A 24,259-nucleotide genomic window follows, 5' to 3' on the forward strand; every position below is an offset into this window, starting at 1 on the left:
CACACTAGCATCAGTCGTACACGGTGGTCTTGCCAAATATGCCTCAATCGCACTTGGCGTCCTTGTCAAATGTGCGTACATCAGTCATACATGGTGGTCTGGCCAAACACACATATTAGCCATAGTTTGCATCTTTACCGAACACAAACATCGCTCGTGCACGGTGGTCTTTCCAAACTTTTACACCAGTCCTACTTCGCTGCCAAACTTATATGCACTGTTTATATACCGTGACCTTACAAAAAAAATTGACCGCCTATCTGCATGTTTCGTTGCAAATGTCATCGAAAGGCGATAGTCTTCTGTCAGGAGGCACTGCAGGAAATATGGATGCCATCTGGCAGTAACGTCAGAAAACGGCAGCTTGTGCAGAACGCATGGAGGCTGGAAGGTGACAGTATCGTGTTGGCAGAGCGCTTTTTTGTGTACAGTGTGACATTTTCGGCAAAGTGTCACAAACATCTTCTTTTTGTGCACAGGGTCACATCTTCAGTGCAGCGTAAGAAACACTAGAGTCTTTAGAATGACGTATTTACATATTTTTAATTAAAAAACACACCTAAGAGTACTTAAAAGTTGATGTTGCACCTCGAATATGTGCAACGTTTGCTTTTTGATGACAGTGTTCACAAGTATGAATGCAGCCACCAGATTAAGATGGCTGACCTTTGAGGAAGTGTTCAAACTTTTGCCTGGTGGCTGAAACACAGGCTAAAATCGCTGTGTTCAACTATTCCAGAAAGAAGATTGTCTTTAATACTTAGTGTCCTTTTCAAACAAACGTACATTAATTATACAACATGGTGGTCTTGCCAAGCACACATACTTCCGTAGTACCTGTCGTCATTGTCGAACATACATTTGTAAGTCATACGCTATGACGTTGCCAAACACACAACTGCATTTTGCCTCTTTGCCAAACACATACATCAGTCTTGCAAGGTGGTGTTGACAAACACATACATAGGACGTACTTGGCGCGCTTGTCAAACACCTATACATCAGTCGCAGGTCGTACTTGGCATTCTCGCCATACACACATCAACAGTATACGGCGGTCCTGCCAAACACATCAGTTGTTCTTGGCGGCCTTGACAAACGTATACATTACTTTGCTGTGAATGCTTAGAAAGCACATGAGACCTACGACACTGGCACAAAGGCCATGCTGAGATATTCCTCCTAATCTTACGGTTTCTCTCGCACACAATAGAAAAGCACTAGTGGAGTTTCCAGGAAAGCGCCGTAGGATAAGTGCTACAAAGTGCTGGAGTTGTACAGAGAAAGGTTCCCTTTTCTACAATGCACATGCGGTTTTATCCCCATCAGGCGCGAATCGGGATGTGCTATCTACGAATAGGTAAAATTCTAAGGCAATTCCAAGGCGCACAGTAGTATAGACCAAAGGACGTCTGTCTCGACACCCATGTGCCCGGCGCATACTCTCGCCCACAGATGGTCCTTTGGTTTGGAAATGCGCCAAGGCGTGTATCTGTTGCGCCAAGCACACATGGCGAGTGGCGTCTCTGGTTTCAAAATACGAGAAAGTGCCTATTCACGCCGCTCCCGCTTGAAAGAACTTCTCTGGGCACCACTACGTCGTCTTTAGATGAGAACGCAGTCAGCGCTAGAAGAAGATGGCATACTCAGCTGTTTTCCAGTGGCGTGTGCTTCCGATCTGAGGAAGGCATTCAAGAACATTGCTCATTGCAGATGAAATGCGTTTCTTAAACTTGTCAGAGGGCCTTGCGCAGCAGTGCATCTCACTTAAGTTTCCCCACTGCTCTTATAATAAGACGCTTGAGATATCGAAACCACGTCAGTTCTGTGCAGCCTGTGCAACGCTGTGCAGATTCCTCGACACATTTCCTAAGCCACATGTGTCGCAGTTTGTCGAAGTAAACAAAGCAGAGGCATGTGCACAAGCGATGCGCAGCAAACCAAACAAAAGTAGTATCGCACGTGCCGACTTCAAACGGGAAAGCGTCAAGGGTAACGCGGTTTTAATGGACACTGGTTTTTCATAACGTCTTGTGGTCGTAGTCAATCACGCGGATCGAGTGTTGTCGTTCAGGCTTTCTCGAACAGTATACGTGCTCATTCGTCGATACGCATTTCCAAAATATCGTGCTCTTTGCTTTCGCAGGCCACGGAGGCCTGCATTATCGCACGTCGCGCACTGTTACAAAGGGCACAGAAATTTCCAAGTGTCCGTGGCCAGCGGAAAAACGAGTACGACGACCGACCGCTCAAATAGCTCCGTCATATTACGTACGGCCAGATAACATGTATGGCTCTATTACCGAGCGCCCCGTATTCGCAGCGCACTCTCGTGGAAGGAAGCAGAACAAGATAAGTCAAAGCGGAGAGGGTGTACGGCGGAAGGAACAAGTGGCCGTGGGGGGGGGGGGGGGGGGGGGGGCGTGTGGTGAACTATTCACTTCGGCGCACAGAAGGCGAGCGCACACTGCCTTGCGATGCTTGCAAAGTTCTCTAAGTGCACCTATGCTGCATTCGACCAATTGAATTACATGGAGAAATAAGAACTAAAGTTGTAAGCACTTTTGCGCATACCGATCACTTGTTCATTTCTTTGTTCATTTCTTTGTTCATGTAGCCGACAAGTTCGATCATGATTACTCCTACGTTGTTCCCGGCATTGTCAGAGCGCACTCGTTGACCGAAGAGCGCACGAAGCCATGGGAAGTCATTGCACAACCAAAATAAACTATCGGCAACTCGCACCGTAAAGGCTGGGATATGCGACTGATTGCGTTTTCTTGCCCAACAGGACATGGTGGATCGCGTTTACGGGATCGTCGATAGATGGCGCTGTACATTTTCAATATGTAGGAGTAATCATCAGAGAAATGGGGGAGGAGTGTTGGGCTAGGAAGGTATTCAGCTACTTGTACATGAAGAATGTCGATACAAAATGGAGGAAGCGAACCAGAAAACTGACTGGTAAATACTTGGAAAACAGCAGGGGGCCAAACCAAAAAGAATTATCGGTTAAGAAGAAGGTGAAAGAAGCTGAGACAGATATGTGGAGAATCGGCATGATTAAGAAGTCTGCACTAGAGATCTATCGAACGTTTAAGCAGGAAATTGCCAAGGCAAGGATCTATGGTAATTACTAGGGGTAGTTTTCTACTGTTTGAGGCCAGGACGGGAATATTCCGAACCAAGACATATCGGGCCAAATACGAAGGGGTAGACACGGTATGCAGTGCATGTGGAAAGGAGGAGGAAACTGCCGGACACGTGATAACGTTCTGTAAAGGGCTTCACCCTATAGTTCAGGATGATGGCGCAGAGTTTTTCAAAACACTGTTTTAGGGACAGGGAGGGCAAAATAGACTTTAAACGGGTAGAATTAACTAGAAGGAGGTTATCTGATTGGTGGCTAAAGTCAAGGCACGAGTGAAAATTAAACCCTTCACTGCAAAGTACGAATCCTCAACCTCCCTATTTAAGGGGAAAAAAATATAGTTTTAGTTCATTAAGTAGTACGGCTTGGTGGCGCTAGCCACCGCCCGATCTAAAGGGTACAGCCATATCCATCCATCCATCCATGTGAATGTGCGGACGAAACAACCGAACACATTGTGGTGCAGTGCAAGGGAAATCGAACCTTAATGTAGAGGAGACACTCCGTTGCATGTCGCACTGGGTTTCGAGGGTGAACGTGGGGAGATGAACAGAGGAGCGGTGGAGCGCACTAAGAGGCGTTTGGAGAGGTGGAAAATCTTATCTATTCAGAGGGTTGCGAAGTGAACAGACCTATCCCTCCCTCCTCTCTCTATTTCCCCCTTTTTTAAGAGTAGGTTGTCTCTCACTACCTTTTTTAATCGTTAATTTTTTCCTTCTTCTTTTTTCCTTTGTTGGGGGTTTTTATACTTTTTTTGCCAAGCCGCCACACACGCAGCGACCCGTTATAAAGGGAGCGGCACCACATCATCATCATCATACGCCAATTTACTTCATTTAGCACCATTACCACCTAAACGTTTTATCTGGCCCCACTTCGCTTCACTTCACTTTATTACCTTAAAGACCCCTCAAGGGGGTGTTACATAATGGGTGTGTTGTACAGAGATGTAACTAATGCCACGATTTATTAACGAGACAGGTACATAGATACACTTTGAACAAAATGTGATGGACAAGTGCTAGAAACGATGTCGCGGGGAAGGTTGTACAGAGATGTAACTAATGCCACGATTTATTAACGAGACAGGCACATAGATACACTTTGAACAAAATGTGATGGACAAGTGCTAGAAACGATGTCGCGGGGAAGGTTGTACAGAGATGTAACTAATGCCACGATTTATTAACGAGACAGGCACATAGATACACTTTGAACAAAATGTGATGGACAAGTGCTAGAAACGATGTCGCGGGGAAGGTTGTACAGAGATGTAACTAATGCCACGATTTATTAACGAGACAGGCACATAGATACACTTCGAACAAAATGTGATGGACAAGTGATAGAAACGATGTCGCGGGGAAGGCCATTCCATTCTGCAGCTGCGCGACAGAAAAAAAAAGATGCAGAAAAGGCAGTTGTGCTAGAACGGGGTCGGGAGACTTGAAGTAGATAGCCCGTACGGAGGGGGGGGGGGGGATGCGTGTGGCGGGAGCGATGTAAAGAGTTTAGCTGAAAGAACTGTGATAAAGTTTGTGGTAAAGTGATAGTGTCGCGATTCTGCGGCGGGACGAAAGAGTGGACAGCCCAGATTCTGCCTTATATATATATCAATACGCCTCTTTTGTAACGTTACTCGGTCTCCGTGTAGCATTTTCAGGTAGGCAAATGTTTTCGCCCTATATACACAACATTTGCTTCTACATTCTTCCGGTCGCTTCTCATATGACGATGGGGTGATTTCGTGCAACCCCGAGAACTCTTTTTCAACCCTCACTTTGATCCAAATTTTTTTATTTATTTGTTTATTGTTTGGTGCAAGACCTAAGCAGACCCGTACTCTCAACCTACAGCTCATCTACGGGGGGGGGGGGGGGGGGCAACACTTTCTCTTCTCCGCCTTCACCCTTCACATCCGCCCCGAGAAACAATCCCGTGGGGCTTTTACACGCGCTATCTGCAGAGCCGCAACGAAGTGGCGGGACAACTGCCGCACGCAAGCGGAAGCTGAAAAGAGCGTTGCCTATACGCTCTTTCCCCCTCCACTCGTGTGCGGCAGTTGTATCGTCACGTGTGGTGCGGCTGCGCAGGATATCGCGTAGATAAAACCTGTACCATTTCGGATGCCGCCTATGAGGAACTGTCTATAAATGTGTCAAATGTATACGTTATTTCAAGGTACTCAATAGTCTATTGTTACAAAAATCACGTCATAGGATGCTAACCTATGGTTTTTGTTATAGAAACTAATACTAAATAAGTTGTAATTGTGAAAGGGAAAGAAGACAACCATCCATTCGTAACCCGAAGCCACAAGTAAATCCGTACGGATTTCTCGGAAAGAAAGCCTATTATTTGGAAGTTGTAATTGTCTATCCTGAAGTCGCTGAGGTTCTCTGTTGTGCCATAAATGAAGTGGTATGTAAGACAGGAAATATAGCGCTAGTTTTTTCGTTGTGTCCATTGCAATCGAAAGAAAATTACACTTTTGACATGACCCACTGGATGCAGCATGCACAACTTCTCGCCGAATATTCAGAATTGTGATCGTATGCAGCATGAACTTGCAATATGAAGTTAACTTGAGACGAACTTATCATGCGAGATGCTCAGCTGATCCGAAGCCACTACTCGATGAAAACAGCCAAAACAAATGGCAATTGCGTGCGTTGCGTGTCAAACGGTCAACTTTTGTTACTTACACGGACATTGTGCGGCATTACAGGTTGAGCCGTTTCCGCTACCCTCTAGTTATTGAAGTTGGAAGTTTATTTTAGGCAAAAGGAAAAGTGGTACATTAAGAGAAGGAGATGTACAAATTGCCTTTTTGCCTAGGGGACCGGTGAAGAGACATAAAGGCCCGACAAAGCGTTTTCCCTCTGTAAACCCAAAACCTACCAAAATAACATAACGCTCAGTGTAAAATAAACATAAATGTGTTGCTACATGAAAATCACATCTGTGAAAGGATAAAAAATATAGAGAAATTTGCTCAGGTAATGACATCCACAAAGCATCTACGGAAACAGCTAATGAAAAACAGTTGATAGAATACACTCAAACGCTAATGTGAAATCTTCCCGCCGACCAATGGCGTTGGCTTCAGCCGGATGCACTTACCCATACTTAGCCAATTCCAGCCGCTCCTCCTGTTCCCACATCGCCGACACAGCTCGCCTTCAGCCACATTCTTACTCATTGCGCGGACATGCCCGCGAGCACGGCCGCTGGATGAAAAGTGCTTGGGTTCTCTCTTTTTCATACATTCAAGGCAGCAGCCAAAGCGCGCGTATGTGTGCTCCGAAACTACATGACGGTTCTGTAGTACTTCTCACCCCTGTGTCTTGCCAACACAAACTCGGTCGCAGCGCGAACGTTCGCTGAGGTGCGTGCACACAAGAGCGCGGCACACCTTTGTGAGGTGTGCAGTTTTTTTTTATTGGTCCTCTTCCCTTTTCGTAATTCTAACACGGAGCACATTCGCTGGAACTACGTCGATTAATCTCGCGTCTACAGGAGGCTACGGCTTTCTAAGGGCCGTTCCACGCGCTTTCCGCACAGCCGCAACGCACGTGCCGGTACCCATACCGCACGCAAGCGGGGGACAGATAAGCCAACGGGTGACGCTCTTTCGCCCTGCGCAGTGTCGCCAATTGGCTTATTTGTCCCCCGCCTGCGTGCGGTAGGGGTCCCGGCACGTGCGTTGCGGCTGTGCGGGAAGCGCGTGGAACGGCCCTAAGGGATCCTCACTGACCTTCTCTAAGCCACGTTAACCTAGTGAAAAAACAGCGCGTAACACAGGACACAGGACAGAGAAGAGACGGACGCAGCGCCTCGTCCGTCTCTTCTCTGTCTGTGTCCTGTGTTACGCGCTGTTTTTTCACTTCGTTGACCATGTACCAACCGGCCCAAATAAGCACTTTAGCACGTTAACCTGTCTTCGGATCCGTTCCCGTCTTTTAGGGGCATAGTTTTACTCAGTCAATCAGGTGAGGGAGGTGAAATAACCAAACAAAAAACAAAGCACGTTTTGCGAGGCGTTTGCAGCAGTGCAGACGACTCGAAAAACAAACATCAGTCACTTAGGCAACTCTAAGCGTGTGTTTGTCAAGTTTCGCGTTGTAGCAATCATTTACTGTTGTAGCAAAAAAACATTATAATGAGCGTCGTCCAATGATAAAGGCTTGCACAGTGAGCCCCCGGTCACTCTCCGTTCGCTGTAAGGGACGATGCTCCACTCCGCTCGTCAGCCGGCCTCTGTCGCGGCGAGCTGAGGATTCCGTGGGGTTTTCCCATCTCGATGGCTCTCTTATGGTCGGCATAGACCTGTGTATGACACATGAACTCAATGAAGAACACTCCAGACCTGAGGAATATGTACTCAGCCCAAGAGGTACTGGCGAGATAAAAAAAGAAAAGAAAGCTGACGCCAAACTTCCGTTGAAGTTTAGCACTACGTCTTATCTGCGCCTTATTGTCATGGAAGCAGGCCTGTAGCTATGGGAGGAGGAGGGAGTGCCTTAGGGCCTTCCTTTCTCTTGAAAATTTCCCAGAATGGGTGTTTTAACGAAAATAGATCTTTTTCTGAAGTAGACAAGGTTTTCCAGCAAGTGACCATCCTCCTTAAAGATAAAAATTTCCTGTCTTCGGTCGTGCATGGTTGTCCGGAAAGGGTTACATAGCTTGACTAGCACACCCAGATTACGCCTATCCAGGTGAAACGTCCTTGAGGATTGCGGGCCAAGTTTGTTGTTACAAGTCTGACTAATTTTTCCAGTCATGTCACGGCAGTGAAAGATAGGCTGAATTCGCACGGATAATTGATTCATTTTGCGGTATTGGTATTGATTCAAAGTACCCATATTGTTCGGGTTTGCCTCTTGTATCTGTATTTGTGTGTGCGCCTTTTCTCGTCCTGAAACTTGTCCTCGATGTTCTCTTAGTCCCTTGCCCCGCCGCGGTGGTCTAGTGGCTAAGGTACTCGGCTGCTGACCCGCAGGGCGCGGGTTCGAATCCCGGCTGCGGCGGCTGCATTTCCGATGGAGGCGGAAATGTTGTAGGCCCGTGTGCTCAGATTTGGGTGCACGTTAAAGAACCCCAGGTGGTCTAAATTTCCGGAGCCCTCCACTACAGCGTCTCTCATAATCATATCGTGGTTTTGGGACGTTAAACCCCAGATATCAATCAATCTCTTAGTCCCTTGTTACCTTTTTTCCGCTTCAGTTCTTTAAGACCTAGATTACCAACTAGAACGCTCCGACACCTTGCCTAAAACTAAACAGAGGCTGGCTGTTCTAAATGCATCCCGTCTCCCCTCCCTCTCTGACACCTCACATAATGTTTCGATACCTCCGGGATTGTCCTAGTTTAACCGAACATGTCAGGCGATGACGTCACTAGATGACGTGACAACAGCGTCACACGTTCCACCCACCTCGAAAGTGGTGTCGCCATTGTTGATATCACAGCTTGTCATCAGTGGTATCGTGTTAGGCAACTTTGGTACTGATCCTGTTCACGACGCCTGACTGCGTATTTCGCGACTCCCGGGGGTTATAACGCTAAATACTGAAGCCCTTCCCCACTTCAGACGGGCACAGCTCGTTCTTGCCGAACTGTCTCCAACTGTTTTGGTCGAGCTGTGCTTACCCGCTCAAGCTCCGCGTGTGTCGCATGAACGATCAAACCGTTCTACGAATGTTGGAAATTTCGAGCAGAATTTTCGCTTGGGTTTATTTTCATTACCAATTATAGCTAGCTAGCTTTTCTGTTAACAGAAATTTACAATCGTGTTCTTGTAGTGTTCAACGCGAGCAAAAGGAAAATAGGTCAGGGGTATAATACAGGACAAGAAGACAGCGTGTCCTCCCTTTTACGTCTACGTTCCCCCTCAAAGCTAGTGCCAGCATCCCCCCCCCCCCCCTTGGACAATAATAAATGGGCGCTCATTTAATTTTTTAGTGGTTGCCCCGCCGCGGTGGTCTAGTGGCTAAGGTACTCGGCTGCTGACCCGCAGGTCGCGGGTTCAAATCCCGGCTGCGGCGGCTGCATTTCCGATGGAGGCGGAAATGTTGTAGGCCCGTGTACTCAGATTTGGGTGCACGTTTAAGAACCCCAGGTGGTCAAAATTTCCGGAGCCCTCCACTACGGCGTCTCTCATAGTCATATGGTGGTTTTGGGACGTTAAACCCCACAAATCTAATTTTTTAGTGGTTAAAGAGCCCGATTGCCGCGCTTGGCTAGTTTGCCCGGCTGAAACGCTCCGCAAGCTATTCCGAAAATTCCGTATGTTTCCAATAGAAATCCATGTTTTGCGTATATTTTACAAACATTCTTCTTATATTTCCGTAAGGATCTTATAGAAATGCACAGAATTATAGCTACGGCATATAAAATGTTTCAGTAGAGTGGGCGGGGATTCGCCAAACTTCTTAAGACTTATAGTGTGGGTGGCCTTCTGCCTCGCTCTTCTTTTCTTTTCTTTTTTGATGAAGAACTTGATGTTGAAATAAGAACATAATTATTCAATATCAGCTTTAAAATATAACTATTTTAATGAACAAAAGCTTCTCTATATACTGCAAAACAGTAAGTAGAACCAACATCTGCTGGAAAAACTATGCCTGGCACGTCGTTCTCTTTTCAATTGGGAGCCTCGTGCAAGCACGCAATCTCGAAGGCTATGCCTCCTGCCCTGTGTTGCGACCGGCCGCCACGTGAGACCGCTCGCCTCCGTACCGCTCAGTCACGTGACATTACCGTACCGCTCTGTCACTTGACATGACGGCTGCTAGGAGGCAACTGTGAGAGAGCATTGCTGTGTTCGCAAAGGGCGGCCGTCAGAGACGTTCGACTTCGTACCGAAGGAGGAGGGTAAAATCAGAGGGTTGGGCAGCGCGTTCGCGGCTCACGTTCCACGCATAATTTTAAAGATGATAGTCTTTCTTGGGGACCTTCGACGCAAAAGTTTTGGTATGTCCGTCTGTACATTTGTCTGTTTGTCCACTTTTAGCGTCATTGGGTACTTGAAACGACGGACCCCATCCGCAGCGCCCACCAATGTTGCTCAAAGTTGAGCGTTCATGCTTGTGCAATTTTGAATGGAAAAGCAATTATTGCGCATATCTGAGGCACCATAACAACACGTATATATTCTGCATGTGCGCCTTTTACTAGAATGGGCATACATAAGTAAATTTAAGGACCGTAGCGCTTATCACACTGCGCTAACCATGCAACGCTTGCACGGAACGGGGAGAGATTCTAACGCTTTGCTAAGAGGCGACGGTGGTGGCACCTACCCGTCGCTTCGCGTTCTACACCTTATCACCTCTGAGATGGGCGCGCACACCCGTCTCAGAACCACGCGCTTTGTTTTCTAAAAAAACTGCCAGATGGCGCTCATGTCTCACGTCTGACGTTCCTTGATGCGCTCGTTTGCCTCCGCTGCACGCTCGAGGCACTTTTCTTCCGCAGAACATCAAATAAATGTCTTGTTCACTCTCTCCACGCGCAAGACTATCGTTTTTCGACGACATTTGCAGAAACATGCGGATACGGGGCCAATTTTTTTAGGAGGCGTTGGTAGAACCAATTGCAACGCGAAGCGTGCTCACCTGTACGATGACCTTCTGGCAGTAGCCGAACAGTTTCGTCCAGGCCCTGACCGCCCCGGGTGTCATGCGCGAGCGCAGTTTGTCCTGCATCACCTCCACGAGCAGCTCGTGCATGTTGGCGAAGTACTGGGGCCCCATGGGTCTCCGAAGATGGTTGCGCGCGTTTTTTCGCACCAACTCCGTCTGGGCGCGCGACAACGTGAGCTTAAGACGACGGATACCTGCAACACTTTTTGGCCTTGGTCAGCGAACACTGACGATCGTTAGTCGAGGCTCCCGAGAGAACACCCATGCCGAAATGTGATAGCGCAGCACGCGGCCTGGATTTCCCCAATAATTATTCAAGTCAGCTAAAGACCCTTTTCTCTTTTCTCGGCAAATGACGCCACAGGCCTAGTATCAGGCCTAGTGTCAGCCATTGGCTGATTTCTGCATGGCGCGCTCTGTCGTCACTGGGACCGCCGCGACTTGTCCACGCGGGCAGGCGTGATCGCATTGAAAATCCGCTCATTCAAAAAAAAAAATAAGAAAAAGGGCTCAAGGTCACCAGGCATGCGTGACGTACTTTTTCCCTCCATGCCGTCTCTCCCTGCTTAGCTTCCCGCGCTTTCGTCGGGACGAGAGAATAGAGAATGCAATTGCAGCGTGCGACAAATCTTTATAACTCCACTCGTACTGGACGTATTCCGAACATTTCTGCGGAGTTGAACTTATGAGGCATTAAGCCCCGTTACTAAATTCAGTCTATTGCTACTTCAAAAAGTGTTCTAGGACCCTTTCAAGAGGCCAGTAAACAACCCTGTGGTGCTAAAATTTCAATGAAGAGAAATCTGTGCACTCTTGGTACGCGAACACGCTGCCGCAAAAAAAAAAAAAAATTGTACAAATGCGCGCTATAGTGAGGAAGTTACGGAGGTTATAACTTCCGTTTACAGGAGTTAGAACATGACGTCAGCTACGCGTCATCGGCGCGGAGCCAACGACCGAGCAGGGCTTCTCGCACATTAGCACGTGTCATAGGGGCGCTGGGAAGAAGCGTGGTTAGAGGAGCACCCTATCAGCAGCGGTAATGTAGCGAGACTCCTCTTGGTCCTGGAAGCTTTCGTTCTGGCAGTACCGCTTCTTCCGGTAGTCTCGGGCTTAAAAAAATGACAGAGGGCAGCACAAGAAAATTCGAACTGTGCGGCCGGAACTACGTCACCGCAGTGCGAAGGCACCGTTTCGTAGGGCAAAGGACCAATCGGCGAGCTCAGTTGTACGTCAGGCTGCCTATGGGCAAGTTGGCGTCACTATGCGCAAGAGGGGTATTGATCAGGCACAGGAAAGAAGCACGGGAATCGGTTGTTTTTTTTTTTTTTTTCGAAATGGAGGGTTCATGTGTTGCTGCATGCATATACCACAGGTAACATATACAAGAACACTACGTGAGCTAGAGTCTTACATGCTCCCTGCGGGAGCATGTATAAGTTACAGGGACAGGTAATTATATACAGTTACTCAATTTCTTCATGGTGCGCAGCACTGTAAATTGGGAAAGGGGGATCACAGCGCCCGACTGTACGAATTGGCGAGCTTGTTTGTGGGTGTAAAAAAAAAAGCTGGAGTCTGTTTACTGCCCCTTAAAGCTACAGCAGCTTCTGAAAGAGGCAGTCCTTTAGACAGCGTTGACTCTGCCTCAAGACACAACTAGTGAACTCGCGAAATGGCTTTTCATAAAAAAAAAAAATCTGGAGTGCGATACTTGTTTTGGGAGACGGTTATTTTCCTATGAAAAAAAAATGGCAATACCCCTACCGTGATTATGCTGTCAGCGGCGACAGGCACATATACCGCATGGGCCCTTTTGTGCATGTGGGGAACACTTCACCGCCCTGACTGTGTCGCTGGCCGGTAGGTTGTCTTTAATTTATATAGGAGAAACATCTCTTATTTACCCTTCTAATAGACTGTATCTACATAAAATCGATGCATGGTTTTAGTATTTTTATAGCAATATACGAATACATTTCGCAAATATAGAGGGTGTGCTACATAACTTTAGCCAAGAATTTGAAAGTGAAAGGCACTAACAAGGCGAATCGAATCGAAGACATACTACTCGCACTAGCCTGTCAGTACTCAGGCTATTTTTTTATTTCTCCCCATACTAATTATAACAACCCTGCATTACCTATTTTTTAATTATGGGCTGGAAACCCAAAAATATGAACACTGAGATGTAGAGCACTTTCAGAAAACACCGACAAAATTGTTTCCTGTACGATATGTCTTGCGCTGTTATTTTTTTCTACGTTGTTAAGAAAGCCCCCGAAACGTGAAAAGAAAAAGCCGCGTGACGGACTGCGAAGGCACTGCTATAGCGCTGCTATCTAGATGCTTTCTTTAGATCGCGGAAAAAATAACAGCGCTAGACGAATCTTACACAAAACAATTTAGTTGGTGGTTTCTGAATGTGCTCTACATCTCAGTGTTCATATTATGGGTTTCCAGCCCATATTTAAAAAATGGGTAAATCAAATAAATTAATTATTTGTATGGGGAGAAATAAAAAAAATAGCCTGAGTACGCACAGGTTAGTGCGAGTAGTACGCGTTTGGTTCAGTTAATCACTAAAATGTATTTTATTTTCAAATTCTTGGCTGAAGTTATGTGAAACACCCTGCATATCTCGATGACTGTATTTCAAATACAGATACGCAAAGCTATCTCCAAGACACTCGCGATACTACCTAGCCCTGCGCCGAATGCGGTGTCGCTGGCATCCAGCTCACCACGAGGACCCGCTGGAAACGATGTGTGGTATCGCGCCCACGGCCGTCACCGACGACCCAAAGCCGCCTAAGAGGCCAGAGTTCTGGTACTCACACACCAGTGTAAACTCACCCCCGGCAGACTGTGCTACTGGCGGCACCACGCGACCTCAGCGCCATCTCTCGAAACCAGCCAAGATAACTACAGATAATCCATCGTACGCACGTGGGCTTCAAGGCCGGAACGACTCTACAAGGAGTGATAGGACTGCACCACCCAAAAAAATGACAGCATATCTACGAAGAGAATGATGATGAGTGCGAGGAGCTCCGGGGGATCATTAACCGCCGTACATTGCCCACTCCTTCATACAAAGACGTGATAACACGTGCGTACAGTATATGCAAGGTTGTTTATTAATCACAATGCTCATATGATATTGAGATGTTCATATGGATATTCATATGAATATGTATATGGCTATTTATATAGGTATGGATGCCCATACCGTGCCACGTCGACAGACAGGTGACATGGCTCGACCTTAAGGAGCTTCGGCCCTAATATGCGCCCTAATAATCCATCATCCTTAAAGAACGAGTTATCGTGGCAGGGACTAGTTTGACACATTTGTTCAATGTGGAGTCCGAAGTATACAGGGCTCACCAGCAGGTCGGCGTCGTCCATCGCATCGACGATGTTGGTGATGAAGTAGAAGACGACCAGGGCGTGCGCCGTGGCCACTTCGCTGCGTGGCAGCTGCTGCAGCGGCACGTCGGCGAAGGGCTTGAAAATGCGCTGGTAATCCGGGTACCGCGCGAACAGCGCCACGAACGTCGACGTCGCGTTGACCCGCATCTGCCAAGGACGCCAAAGAATGGATGAACGGGTGTTTACGATGATTACAATAAACGAATATTCACCTCGGTATTGTAGTCTGAAAATTCTTTTCGGAAGAACGAACAGCATTAAACCGGCATTAGTTCGTCTTAATTCACCGCATGCGTATATTCTACATTCGTCTTCGGTGAATTTCAGTATAGTCGCTTTCGCACAAGCTAATAGAGCGCTTCTACACCAATCGGCACAGACCACTTAAACTAGCATAAATCGCGAGTGATTTTTTTGTGCTTCGCCATTACATTGAGCCACATTTCGAGGTGCTTTATGATCGTGTTGGATGATGATAATGTTGGATGATGCTGGATGAACAGGTGTTAGATGATAATGATGAAAAACATCTTATTCTATAAGTTATGTACAGAGAGTGTGGGGGGGGGGGTGGTCTTTGAGAGGCCGCCCCGTAAAAATTCTAGGTGGGCACCCCTTTACGGGAGACCATTGGCGTCGACCGCGGCCCGGGCACGCTCAACCAAAGCCCGTTGGGTCGTCGGGTCAGAGGAGCCGAGTAGGGCTGACTCCCATTCCTCCCGCGAAGGGTGGGGTAGAGGGGTGAGGTTGGGAGCTTTTCGAGACGCCCACACCATGTGGAAACTATCGCGGGAATTTTCCTCATAGTGTGGGCACTTCCCCGGGCAAGTGGGGTGGAAGTGTCTCAAGATTGCCGGGCCCAATAAAGCTTTCTGATGTTGACCTATAGTTCACTAACAGAGTTCACTGAAAAAATGCTTTGCATTGAAAGATTCATCTTCCATTGCGCCTGCAGCTTGCTATTTGTGGAATATCGGGTTTTAAGCTCGAACTGTGGTGTAACCTGGCTGGTAGCAACTCTTCCAGATACCAGGAAACTTAGGTGGCACGCCTATAACCACACTAACTCCGGGCTATAGCAGCAGTGACCAATCGAGTATTGAAGCGAAGCGTGTTTCTGATCGCATTGGTTTCTGGTACTAAATTACGAAGCGTTTTTAAACATTACATTTTCCCTTTATGCCAGGCACTTTCCGGCATGCATGTTCGATAAGGAGACCCAAATGTCGAATTTTCCTTGCCTGGTAGCCACAGCATTCAAAGGCGAAGCACTCATGACTTCTGTTGATGTAAGGTGCTGATTTGGACTAGTTGGTGCATTCACCAACAGCACGTGTACACACGAACACAAACATTCGCACGCGGATGTGGACACAAGGACACATACATAGACAATACAACGGGCCCACACATAAGGGTATGTACACACGAAACACGTGAACGCAAACTTAATCAACCTAAGCATGCACAAGAAACAAGGACACAAACACACGCAACACATATACAAAGGACATGTCAGAACTTTCGCGTACCTGTACACGAGTGTGCAAAAACACCTGCATAAACACAGTCCAACACGTAAGGGCAGGCACGTGCTAAACATACCAACGCAAACGTGTGTACATGAACTTAAGCACGCGCAGGCACTAACCCCCGTATTCTAGAACGTCGCTTCACTCAACGCTTCACTTTCACCCGAGAAAGCCGATGGAATCGCCCTCTCTAGACACGGCAAGTCACTGCAATCAGTGATAATGTGGTGCGATTCTCGAGCAGCGCAGCGTCAATTTCAGCCGAGCAGTGGCACAGTGCTCAACTCTGCCAAGTGAAGGGTGAAAGTCGAGTCGAGGATCGGGGGTAAGACGCAAGTATATGCAACACAGACATGCAACACTAAGACGAAAGTATACATGGCACACAAGCCATGGCACTAAGAGACAGGTACATGCAACACAAGCGCATGCATCAACTCATGAACGAACATAGAGTGGGACACACGCGAACACATTCACAGTCTAAACAACACTTGTCCCGAGGAGCAAGTGAGCAAGATCAGTCGACGTTTTTCAGCTAAGAGACGGGGAGACCGATGCCGTAATGGCACCATACATTGTCAAGTGACTTGTTAGAACTTGTGTTATAGGTCAACCATAAATTTAAGCTTGATGCCAAAGCAAAGCATGAGCAGCCGAAGCTAACAGCTCCCAGAGCTACGCGATCGTCAGCTTTATCCTTTTCCTACCGTTAAAAAGAAAAGACTAAAATTGTACCAAGCATTGGTGCTTTCTTTTCTGATCATTTCGCAGTGCATTGTTTTAGGTAAAAAGGTACCGTTACTTCAGTCTAATCGCTGTTCCCTTATTTCACTAACTGCGGTCGTATAGAAGATAGCTTGAAGATGGCTTCACCTCACGGTATTACAATAAACGATAGCAATGAAACGAAAGCCGAGGCACAAATTGCATGACGCGAACAAGCGTGAGCATCTAGCGTCAAGAAACAAAACTATGGTAGTATAACCATCACTGGTTCTGTAAGCGATAAAGTTTTATTCATTTTTAATAAAGTACAGGCATCGGTCATACTCGCACAAAACATGCAGGATGATCGTAACCGCTGTCGGAAGGGAAGAGGACAGACAAGTGTGATTCAGACAGCATAATAATAATAATAATAATAATAATAATAATAATAATAATAATAATAATAATAATAATAATAATAATAATGTGTGAAGTTTACCGTCTCCCAACCATGGTGCACGTGTGACTATTAGGTACGCCATATTGGAGGTTTTCGTAAATTTCGACCACCTGGGGGTTCTTTAACGTGCTATAACGCCGCACTTTACATGGGCCTCCGCTACTTCGCCTCCATATAGAAACACGACCACTGCCATCAGGATCGAACCCGATACCTTAGCGTTAGCACCCGAGCCTCGTAACCACCATGCCATGGCGGCGGACAAGCCCGCATTAAAGGACGTGTGCATGCGTGGACACTAACGAAGGTAAGGCGCTCCGGCCGCTCACGTCTCGCCTGATGAGGATCCAGGTGTCAATGATGTAGTTCCTGTCCCGTAGGGACAGTCCGGTCACCGGGTCTGGTACAGTCTCCACGGGATCGCCGATGAGCCAATGGAGGAAAATCGACCACATCGAATTTGCGTTGTCCTTTGGTTGTACCTTATCGGACTGGGCCATCGCGATGCAGTTCTTGTTCTTGTCCAGCTTCTCTTATGACTCATACCCACTGTAGAGGATTGACCAACGATTGAGTGGTATTATAAAATCCCATGAAGTTTTTGAGTAATCAATTGCTATATAAAAAACTGGCCCCGTATCTGCATGCATGTTACACCGCAAAAGTCGTGGAAAGACGATGGTCTTGCGTCTGGAGAGAGGGAACAAAACGTTTATTTGATGTTCTGCGCAAGAAAATCTGTGCATGGTATTCTGGAGGCGCTGCGTTAGAGTGCCTCGAGCGTGCAGCGGAGGCGAACGAGCACATCAAGTCAGGTCAAACATGAGACATGAGCGCTATCTGGCAGTTATCCTGTAAAACGGGGCGTGCGCCGTGCGCGCCAGTCTCTGAGGGGATAAGGTGTAGAACTCAACGCGACGGCTAGGTGGCACCACCGTGTCGTCTTAGCAAAGCGTTGGAAACAGTTGCCGTCTTGTGCAAGCGTTGCATGGCAAGATCAGCGTTTTAAAGGCTATGATTCCTAAAAATACTTATGCATGCCTTTTATAGTAAAAAATACACATACAAAATACGGACGTGTTGTTATGGTGCCTCAGATATGTGCGAAAATTGTTTTTTATTTGACAATTGCGCAAGTAGGAACGCTCAACCTTGAGCAATATTGGTGGGCGCTGCGGATGCGGTCGGTCGTATGTAGTTTCGTTTGACCACTTTGATGCCATTTAGGGTACAGTTAAGGATGGACAAACAGACAAAAGTACAGACAGACACACCAAAATGTTTTCGTCGAAGGTCCCCAAGAAATACTATCGTCTTTAAAAAAAAAGAACATAACAAATTTTAGAATAAAGTGTTCATGCTCAGTAGCCGTTGAATCCTATCTTCTTTAGCACGGACCATTCACTAGAGTGATCCATTCTCCCCATGGTTTAGTCAGGAGGGGGTGGCCCCCCTTTCATATTTTAGGAGGCGCTGTGCTCTCCTTTCGCAAGTCGACTGTAGCGTTGCGGTACCCTTTGACAAGCACTGGCGTTGAATTATATGCATCGCGGCCTATAACAGCCAATGAAAGAACAATTGAAGCCCTGATTTCTCTTACCACGCCTGGCAAATGGAACTGGTTATTAGAAAAGAAAGATCTTCGAGAAAAGGAGAAAGAAGCGCAACTTCACGTCTTAATGTTAGATCCTCGTTATTATTAATGTACCGCAGGTATGTGAGATTGGTTGTAGAATTTGGGAGTGTTTTTTACCCACTCGGGGGTACCTGCCTCTAAGATTGGTCTTTTTGTTCTTCTGTATAAGCATTCACTACGAATGGGCTCAAGGCTACCTAAATTTGTAGCGAATAATGTTTTGCACATGGGAGCTAGAATTTCCTCACTCGTTATGCGGTTCCGTATATTGGCTGTATAAACATATTTAAGAGCATTTGAATCCGCTTTAATACGTAATGAAACAGTTTGCGTTGTGCAACCTGGTTAATTATTTTTATTGTAAATACCCTAGATTCCACACACCTCAGTAAAATTTCTACAATCTCTTCTAGATCCACTGCATGCGCAAATTATAGAACTTTTTCCGGTTTGTAACTCGACGAATTCTTTTCAAATATGTTTTGATGACATTTTTCCTAACTGTAGTAAAAAACACCCAGTAAAACATGAAGGGCCACTATATAGGATTACCTGTGAAAAATGCAAGAAAAAGTCATCGTTCCGACAGACGCTTCGAAGAGAAATGAAAAGAATGGCATCAATATGCCCTGTTCTCGACTTATACTTTCCCCTCCGAATTTAAGATTTCACTCCCATATTAATTGCAGAATCAATAGCTGCAGTGACCCTGCCGTGGTGGTCTAGTGGCTAAGGTACTCGGCTGCTGACCCGCAGGTCGCGGGATTGAATCCCGGCTGCAGCGGCTGCATTTTAGAAGGAGGCGTAAATTATGTAGGCCTGTGTGCTCAGATGTGGGTGCGCGTAAAAGAACCCCAGGAAGTCGAAATTTCCGGAGCCCTCCACTGCGGCATCTCTCATAATCATATGTTGGTTTTAGGACGTTAAACCCTACATATCAATCATATTAATTTAGCTGCAGTATTGGTGGCGCATCCAAGCGCTCGCAACATTCAAACTTTGGCCCGCTAGAAACACCGAAATTTAGCTGGAGAATATCACGAATTCTTATCTGCGATATTCTATAGTACAGTGACATCAGCGTTACCTAATTCCTAGAAAGTAAAAAGTAATAGCCCAATATTTTCGCAAAAAAGCCCGGATTAAATTGAGTTGAATTTTGGGTAATGCGGCCAGATCACACACCGAAATTTCATTTTCCTGGCGATCTTACGGCCTCCGTACAATTGTAAGATACAGCCGAAATACTGAAGTCTCCCCGAAAATATGGGAGACCTGGTGGGGCTTGCCGGTTGAGAATTGAAGAGTAGACAACCACCCGTTTTAGCACGAAGCCACGAGGATATGCTTGTGTTTTATGAATTCTCATAAACAAAAGAGACTTAGTTGCCGAAAAACTTTGACGTCACACATTTCCTCACGTCCACTGTCTCTGGAATCGCACTGTAGAAAAAAATATATCCTAAGGACAATGCCAGGCGTGCCCTTCTCATTAGGATTGTTGTGAATGCTAACGTCCTTTTTATGGGCGTATGACGCACACTGAGGCACAGAGCAGTACTTTACGTAAGCGCAGTACTCGATCGTCGAAGAGGAAAAAAAAAATGTACCTTTGTAAAACACTGTTTCCAAAAAAGAAATGAATGAGAATTATTTATCGCGAACTACTTCGCCACGACACGTTGTGTGGCGGTTCCGACAGTCCGCTTGTTTGCAGGACCAGAGCAGCGATAGTAATGCGATGCTCGTTTGCTGTCTTGGCTGCACGTTCAACAATGCGACCTGCGTCGTACACCGCCGCGCCATCTATGAGACGCCGCGACGTTTTGACAGGAGCAGCTGAAGGTGCTCCTCTCAAAACTCCCCGCTCTGACATCGCACGCGAGAGGGCGCCACTCCAAGATCTCGCGGTAATATCGTGATCTGGAAACTGACTTCTCTTGAAACTCGTATGCGCCACCGACATTCTGCTCTAGTGGGAACACCCCCGCAGCGTTGTTTCTAAGCGATCATTAAACAGCAAAGCCAATGTTTACGCTTACGGAAATGTTCGTTACCTTCCCTCTCTTTTCCGCGATGTTTATGTGAAAGTAAAATAAAGAGGAGGTAAAGTAGACGTACACCTCCCCTCTGTCGTGGTAATCACCCGGATTCGTTATCCGTTAAGTTGGCAGGTATGAAGTCCTCATTGGCCCAACGCTGGCTTAGCCTACATGGGTCCAATGTGGGTTAAAATTGCACAGGCGTGATATGCCGACATGGGGCCCATATTTCGGCTGATGGAAGCCGGCATAGGGCCAGTATTTGTCTAATGCCAGTGCGCTCCCTGGAATAGTTCTTCGCCCTTAGGACCCACTCGGAATCGTAATGTTTTTTTTTCCCTCAACCGTCTCACCACGGCTTTTATCTGACACACTCTCGTATCTCTAAATATGAACTATCGATGGTTCCAATTCACTAAGTACTTTTTTACTGAGAGTGATGATTCACGCAAGATGTTTTCAACATGACCTTCATTTGTAAACGAATGGCGAAGGGTCAGGCTCTCACCCGAGAGAGGTTCTTAGGGTCAACAAGAGGTCCGTTGTTATTAAGCTAATATGAAGCTGACATATGAACGATACTGCGTTTATGTGATTCTAGACGTAATCGGCAAGAATGTCAAGTGACATAAGGCTGATAATAATTCTGAAGCTGGGTAAATAGGACGAGAGTTGATCAAAAGAATGCGGAGCTCACTCAGACTCACTCATGAAATATACCTCGCCCTTGAGGCTCACTTGGACTAACACACACACTTCTACAGCCCTCACTCAGACCCACGTACACTCACTGAAACCTTTCTAAATCAAACCCGCTAAGGTTCAAACACACCAAAGTACCATTGACTTTGACTCGCTCAGATTCAGACTCACCGCTTCATCTTATTCTGAATGAATCGACTATAGGTGAGTTTACAGATGTACTTTAAAAGGTACTCATCATGGTTAGATCTATCGCTGATAGGAGTACTTTAAAGTGTTTTCAGCGATTTTTCTCGATCCTCAAATGTCCTCCCGACCGTAGTGGCTCGCTGGGCTGCTTCATTCCGCGTGTTGTTGGCAATAACGAGTGTCTAGGTGGATGTTCCTAATATAGGGGTGTATATTGCAAAAATTAGTAGCGGTCTCTACTCTGGCTGCGATTCCTGGTGCTAAGCCTGGTCAACACACCAGAATGATTATCAGCATAGCCAAAGATTGACAGGAGGGCGTGGCAAATCAACAAACAGTACCTCTACCTGATCTGACGCGGTTGAGATGGCGGGGAAAGAAGATGAGACAAAACACTTTCTTCGATGAGTGTGCGCTCCTAAAGACAATTACGCGAACAATGAAACGGTAATAGGGGGTGCAATCGTTGGTCGTCATAGTTTTGCTATTCGCGCAACTCGTCCCCTCTCATCCATGCTGGATCGAACACTGTTAAGCTATCTTAGGGGGGCCACGTTAGTTACACAACAAACTCGACCAATCGTGTCGGGAGCAATGTCATCGGAAGAGTCTTGAAGAGCTAACTGTAGAGGTTTGCAAATATTGTGGGGCAGCTTCCGCATAAATGCGGCAACACGTGTAACACGATTGTGCAACAAAAGATACAAAAAACATGGGTGGGGATGTTATTGTATGCGTGTGTATTTGTGCGTCTGTTTTTACATATAGACGTGGAAATGAATTAGAAAATAGGTGCTCAATCCTCTTGGCGACATCACTGACAAGAAGCTCTTCTTCACGCTGTTTCTCTCTCTCTCTCTTTTTTTTTTTGCTAGTAGCTAACGGACTTCAGCGAACATATGCCTAAGGGTAATTTTCACCAAATTGACACATTATTGTACTTTCTAAATACACGCTGATGCAGTGTAGCTTAAAACACCAACTCAGAATATATGTTTAATGAGTTCTACTGCATCCAGTTCAGCGATCAGCCATTATAAACAAGTATAAATGCCTGTAGCAGTAAGCATACTGTTGCCAAGCATTGCGACTGTGACTATAGTGCTGGGAAGCGTTGTAAATTTTGCATCCGCACCGCCGGTGGGTGTTGTGTCCCCAGTTGGCAGTAAGTAAAACTGCATGGTACGCAGAGTGCATGATGCCATGCCTCTAAGCCGGATGCATCGAACCGAGTCTCGCCTGTTAGGAGAGTATAACACTACTAGCAGTGAGCACATGCAGAATTCATCACGAGCTGAAATGGGGATTATGCATCAACAAGGCCACAGTTCAGGTTGATCACCTTGAAAGAGTGGTGTTTCTTAAACCTATACACAAAGCAATGCGTGACTTGTGGTCCGCGCTCACTGTTGTTCTGTACAATTACTGCGTCAGATGGGCCGCGGCCCCCCTTGCGAGGGCTAGTGCTAAAGCGAGTGGACATAGGTCCGACTCTGAAGACCCGTCTGCAACACAAACCCACTCGAAAAGATGTCACGTTTACCTTTACGTGAAAAATTCAATTGAGAGGAATTACATAAAATGGAGCTATATGTTTTGTCTTCAACATCTCGGTGTACCACAGTGGATAAACGCTCTAGATATTTATCGCCCTTTTTATTATTTCCTCTGAAAGAGTAACAGTAAAAGAGGCATAAAAAAGCTTTCATCACATGACAGTTGAAGAGCCAGTCGCTTCTGGAACTAAGTAAAATTGAAGCTTAAATGACTCCAGTGTCAGTCTTCCATGAAGATCCTGCGATGAATGCGAGATGGTAAGTTTACCCAATAAAGGCCACATGAACTACAGACACATTGCACTTTCAAGTTTTAGCAAGATAATTCACACTCACTGAAGAGGCATCTGATTTCTAGAAGTATTTTTTCATTTATCTGTTCATGAAATATTCAAGCCTCTTCGAAATTAAATTACTGAAAACTCTCACATTATAACAAAACCTAACTGGTATGCCTTCTGTAAAAATTATCCACGAAATAGGTAGAATTTTTTCACCTAAAGTTGCTCCTTAATGCATTACCCCTCATGGCAAAATTTAGGCGAAATTCGAGAAAGTTTGTGCAACTCCAAAAAGTAAGAAGTTGATTAAATGTTCTCAATATACCGTCCTCAACATCATCATCATCAGCCTGACCGTGCCCACTGCAGGGCAAAGGCCTCTTCCATGATCCGCCAATCAACGCGGTCTTGGACTTTCTGCTATATCTTTTTACATCTGCCAACCTTTTTAATATCTTTGAATTCTTAGGGCAAAAAATACGTAGACGAAAGGAAGAGACGTACACAATATAAGCGCGCAATTCCAACCACGTCTACTTGGGAACAATCATGAATATATATCAACTCAAATCTCAGCAATTTCACGCCTCCCTCTCTTGCGGATAAAGTACTACAAAAACGTCACACAAAAACAAGAAAATGTAAAGTCCGCCACTAAACAGAACTATACAGGACCAGGGGAAAAAAATCGGTGGGATTCCGTTATCTTAATGAAGCCTCACCTACAATAAAAAGCTGTATCTAATTTCTTTTCTTTATGCTAGGGCTTCTGTGCGTCTCAAGTGCCGCAGCCCGTGATGAAACGTTAAATTCTTTAGCACTAACTTGACGCTGCCGCTTGGTCCACTCGTAATGCACAAAACCTCTAAAAAAAGACAAAAAAGGTTTTTAACAAAAGTGGTAAGAAATATCCGCCTA

At 46.2% G+C, this 24,259-nt stretch overlaps 1 protein-coding gene across 1 annotated transcript; it reads right to left on the reverse strand.

The window, feature by feature from the left end:
• Window positions 1-7,260: 7,260 nt before the first annotated feature.
• Window positions 7,261-17,459, reverse strand: LOC119165406 (globin). The gene is made up of 4 exons (XM_075870501.1): window positions 17,265-17,459; window positions 14,188-14,379; window positions 10,771-10,953; window positions 7,261-7,480 (listed from the first exon to the last, which is right to left on the reverse strand). Exons 1-4 carry the CDS (start codon window positions 17,433-17,435, stop codon window positions 7,358-7,360), a joined length of 669 nt encoding a protein of 222 aa, XP_075726616.1. The 5' UTR covers window positions 17,436-17,459; the 3' UTR covers window positions 7,261-7,357.
• Window positions 17,460-24,259: the final 6,800 nt, after the last annotated feature.

The sequence above is a fragment of the Rhipicephalus microplus genome, chromosome 8, assembly GCF_043290135.1.
Source record: "Rhipicephalus microplus isolate Deutch F79 chromosome 8, USDA_Rmic, whole genome shotgun sequence".
Classification (NCBI taxonomy): Eukaryota; Metazoa; Arthropoda; class Arachnida; order Ixodida; family Ixodidae; genus Rhipicephalus; species Rhipicephalus microplus.

Excerpts from the sequence above, each read along its gene's own strand:
- LOC119165406 (XM_075870501.1), bottom strand. The coding sequence starts at position 17,435 with ATGGCCCAGTCCGATAAGGTACAACCAAAGGACAACGCAAATTCGATG. Across the intron at positions 10,954-14,187 it reads TGGACGACGCCGACCTGCTG|ACGGAGTTGGTGCGAAAAAA; the intron begins GTGAGCCCTGTA and ends TCGCGCGCCCAG. Across the intron at positions 7,481-10,770 it reads GCCAGAAGGTCATCGTACAG|GTCTATGCCGACCATAAGAG; the intron begins GTGAGCACGCTT and ends TGTCATACACAG.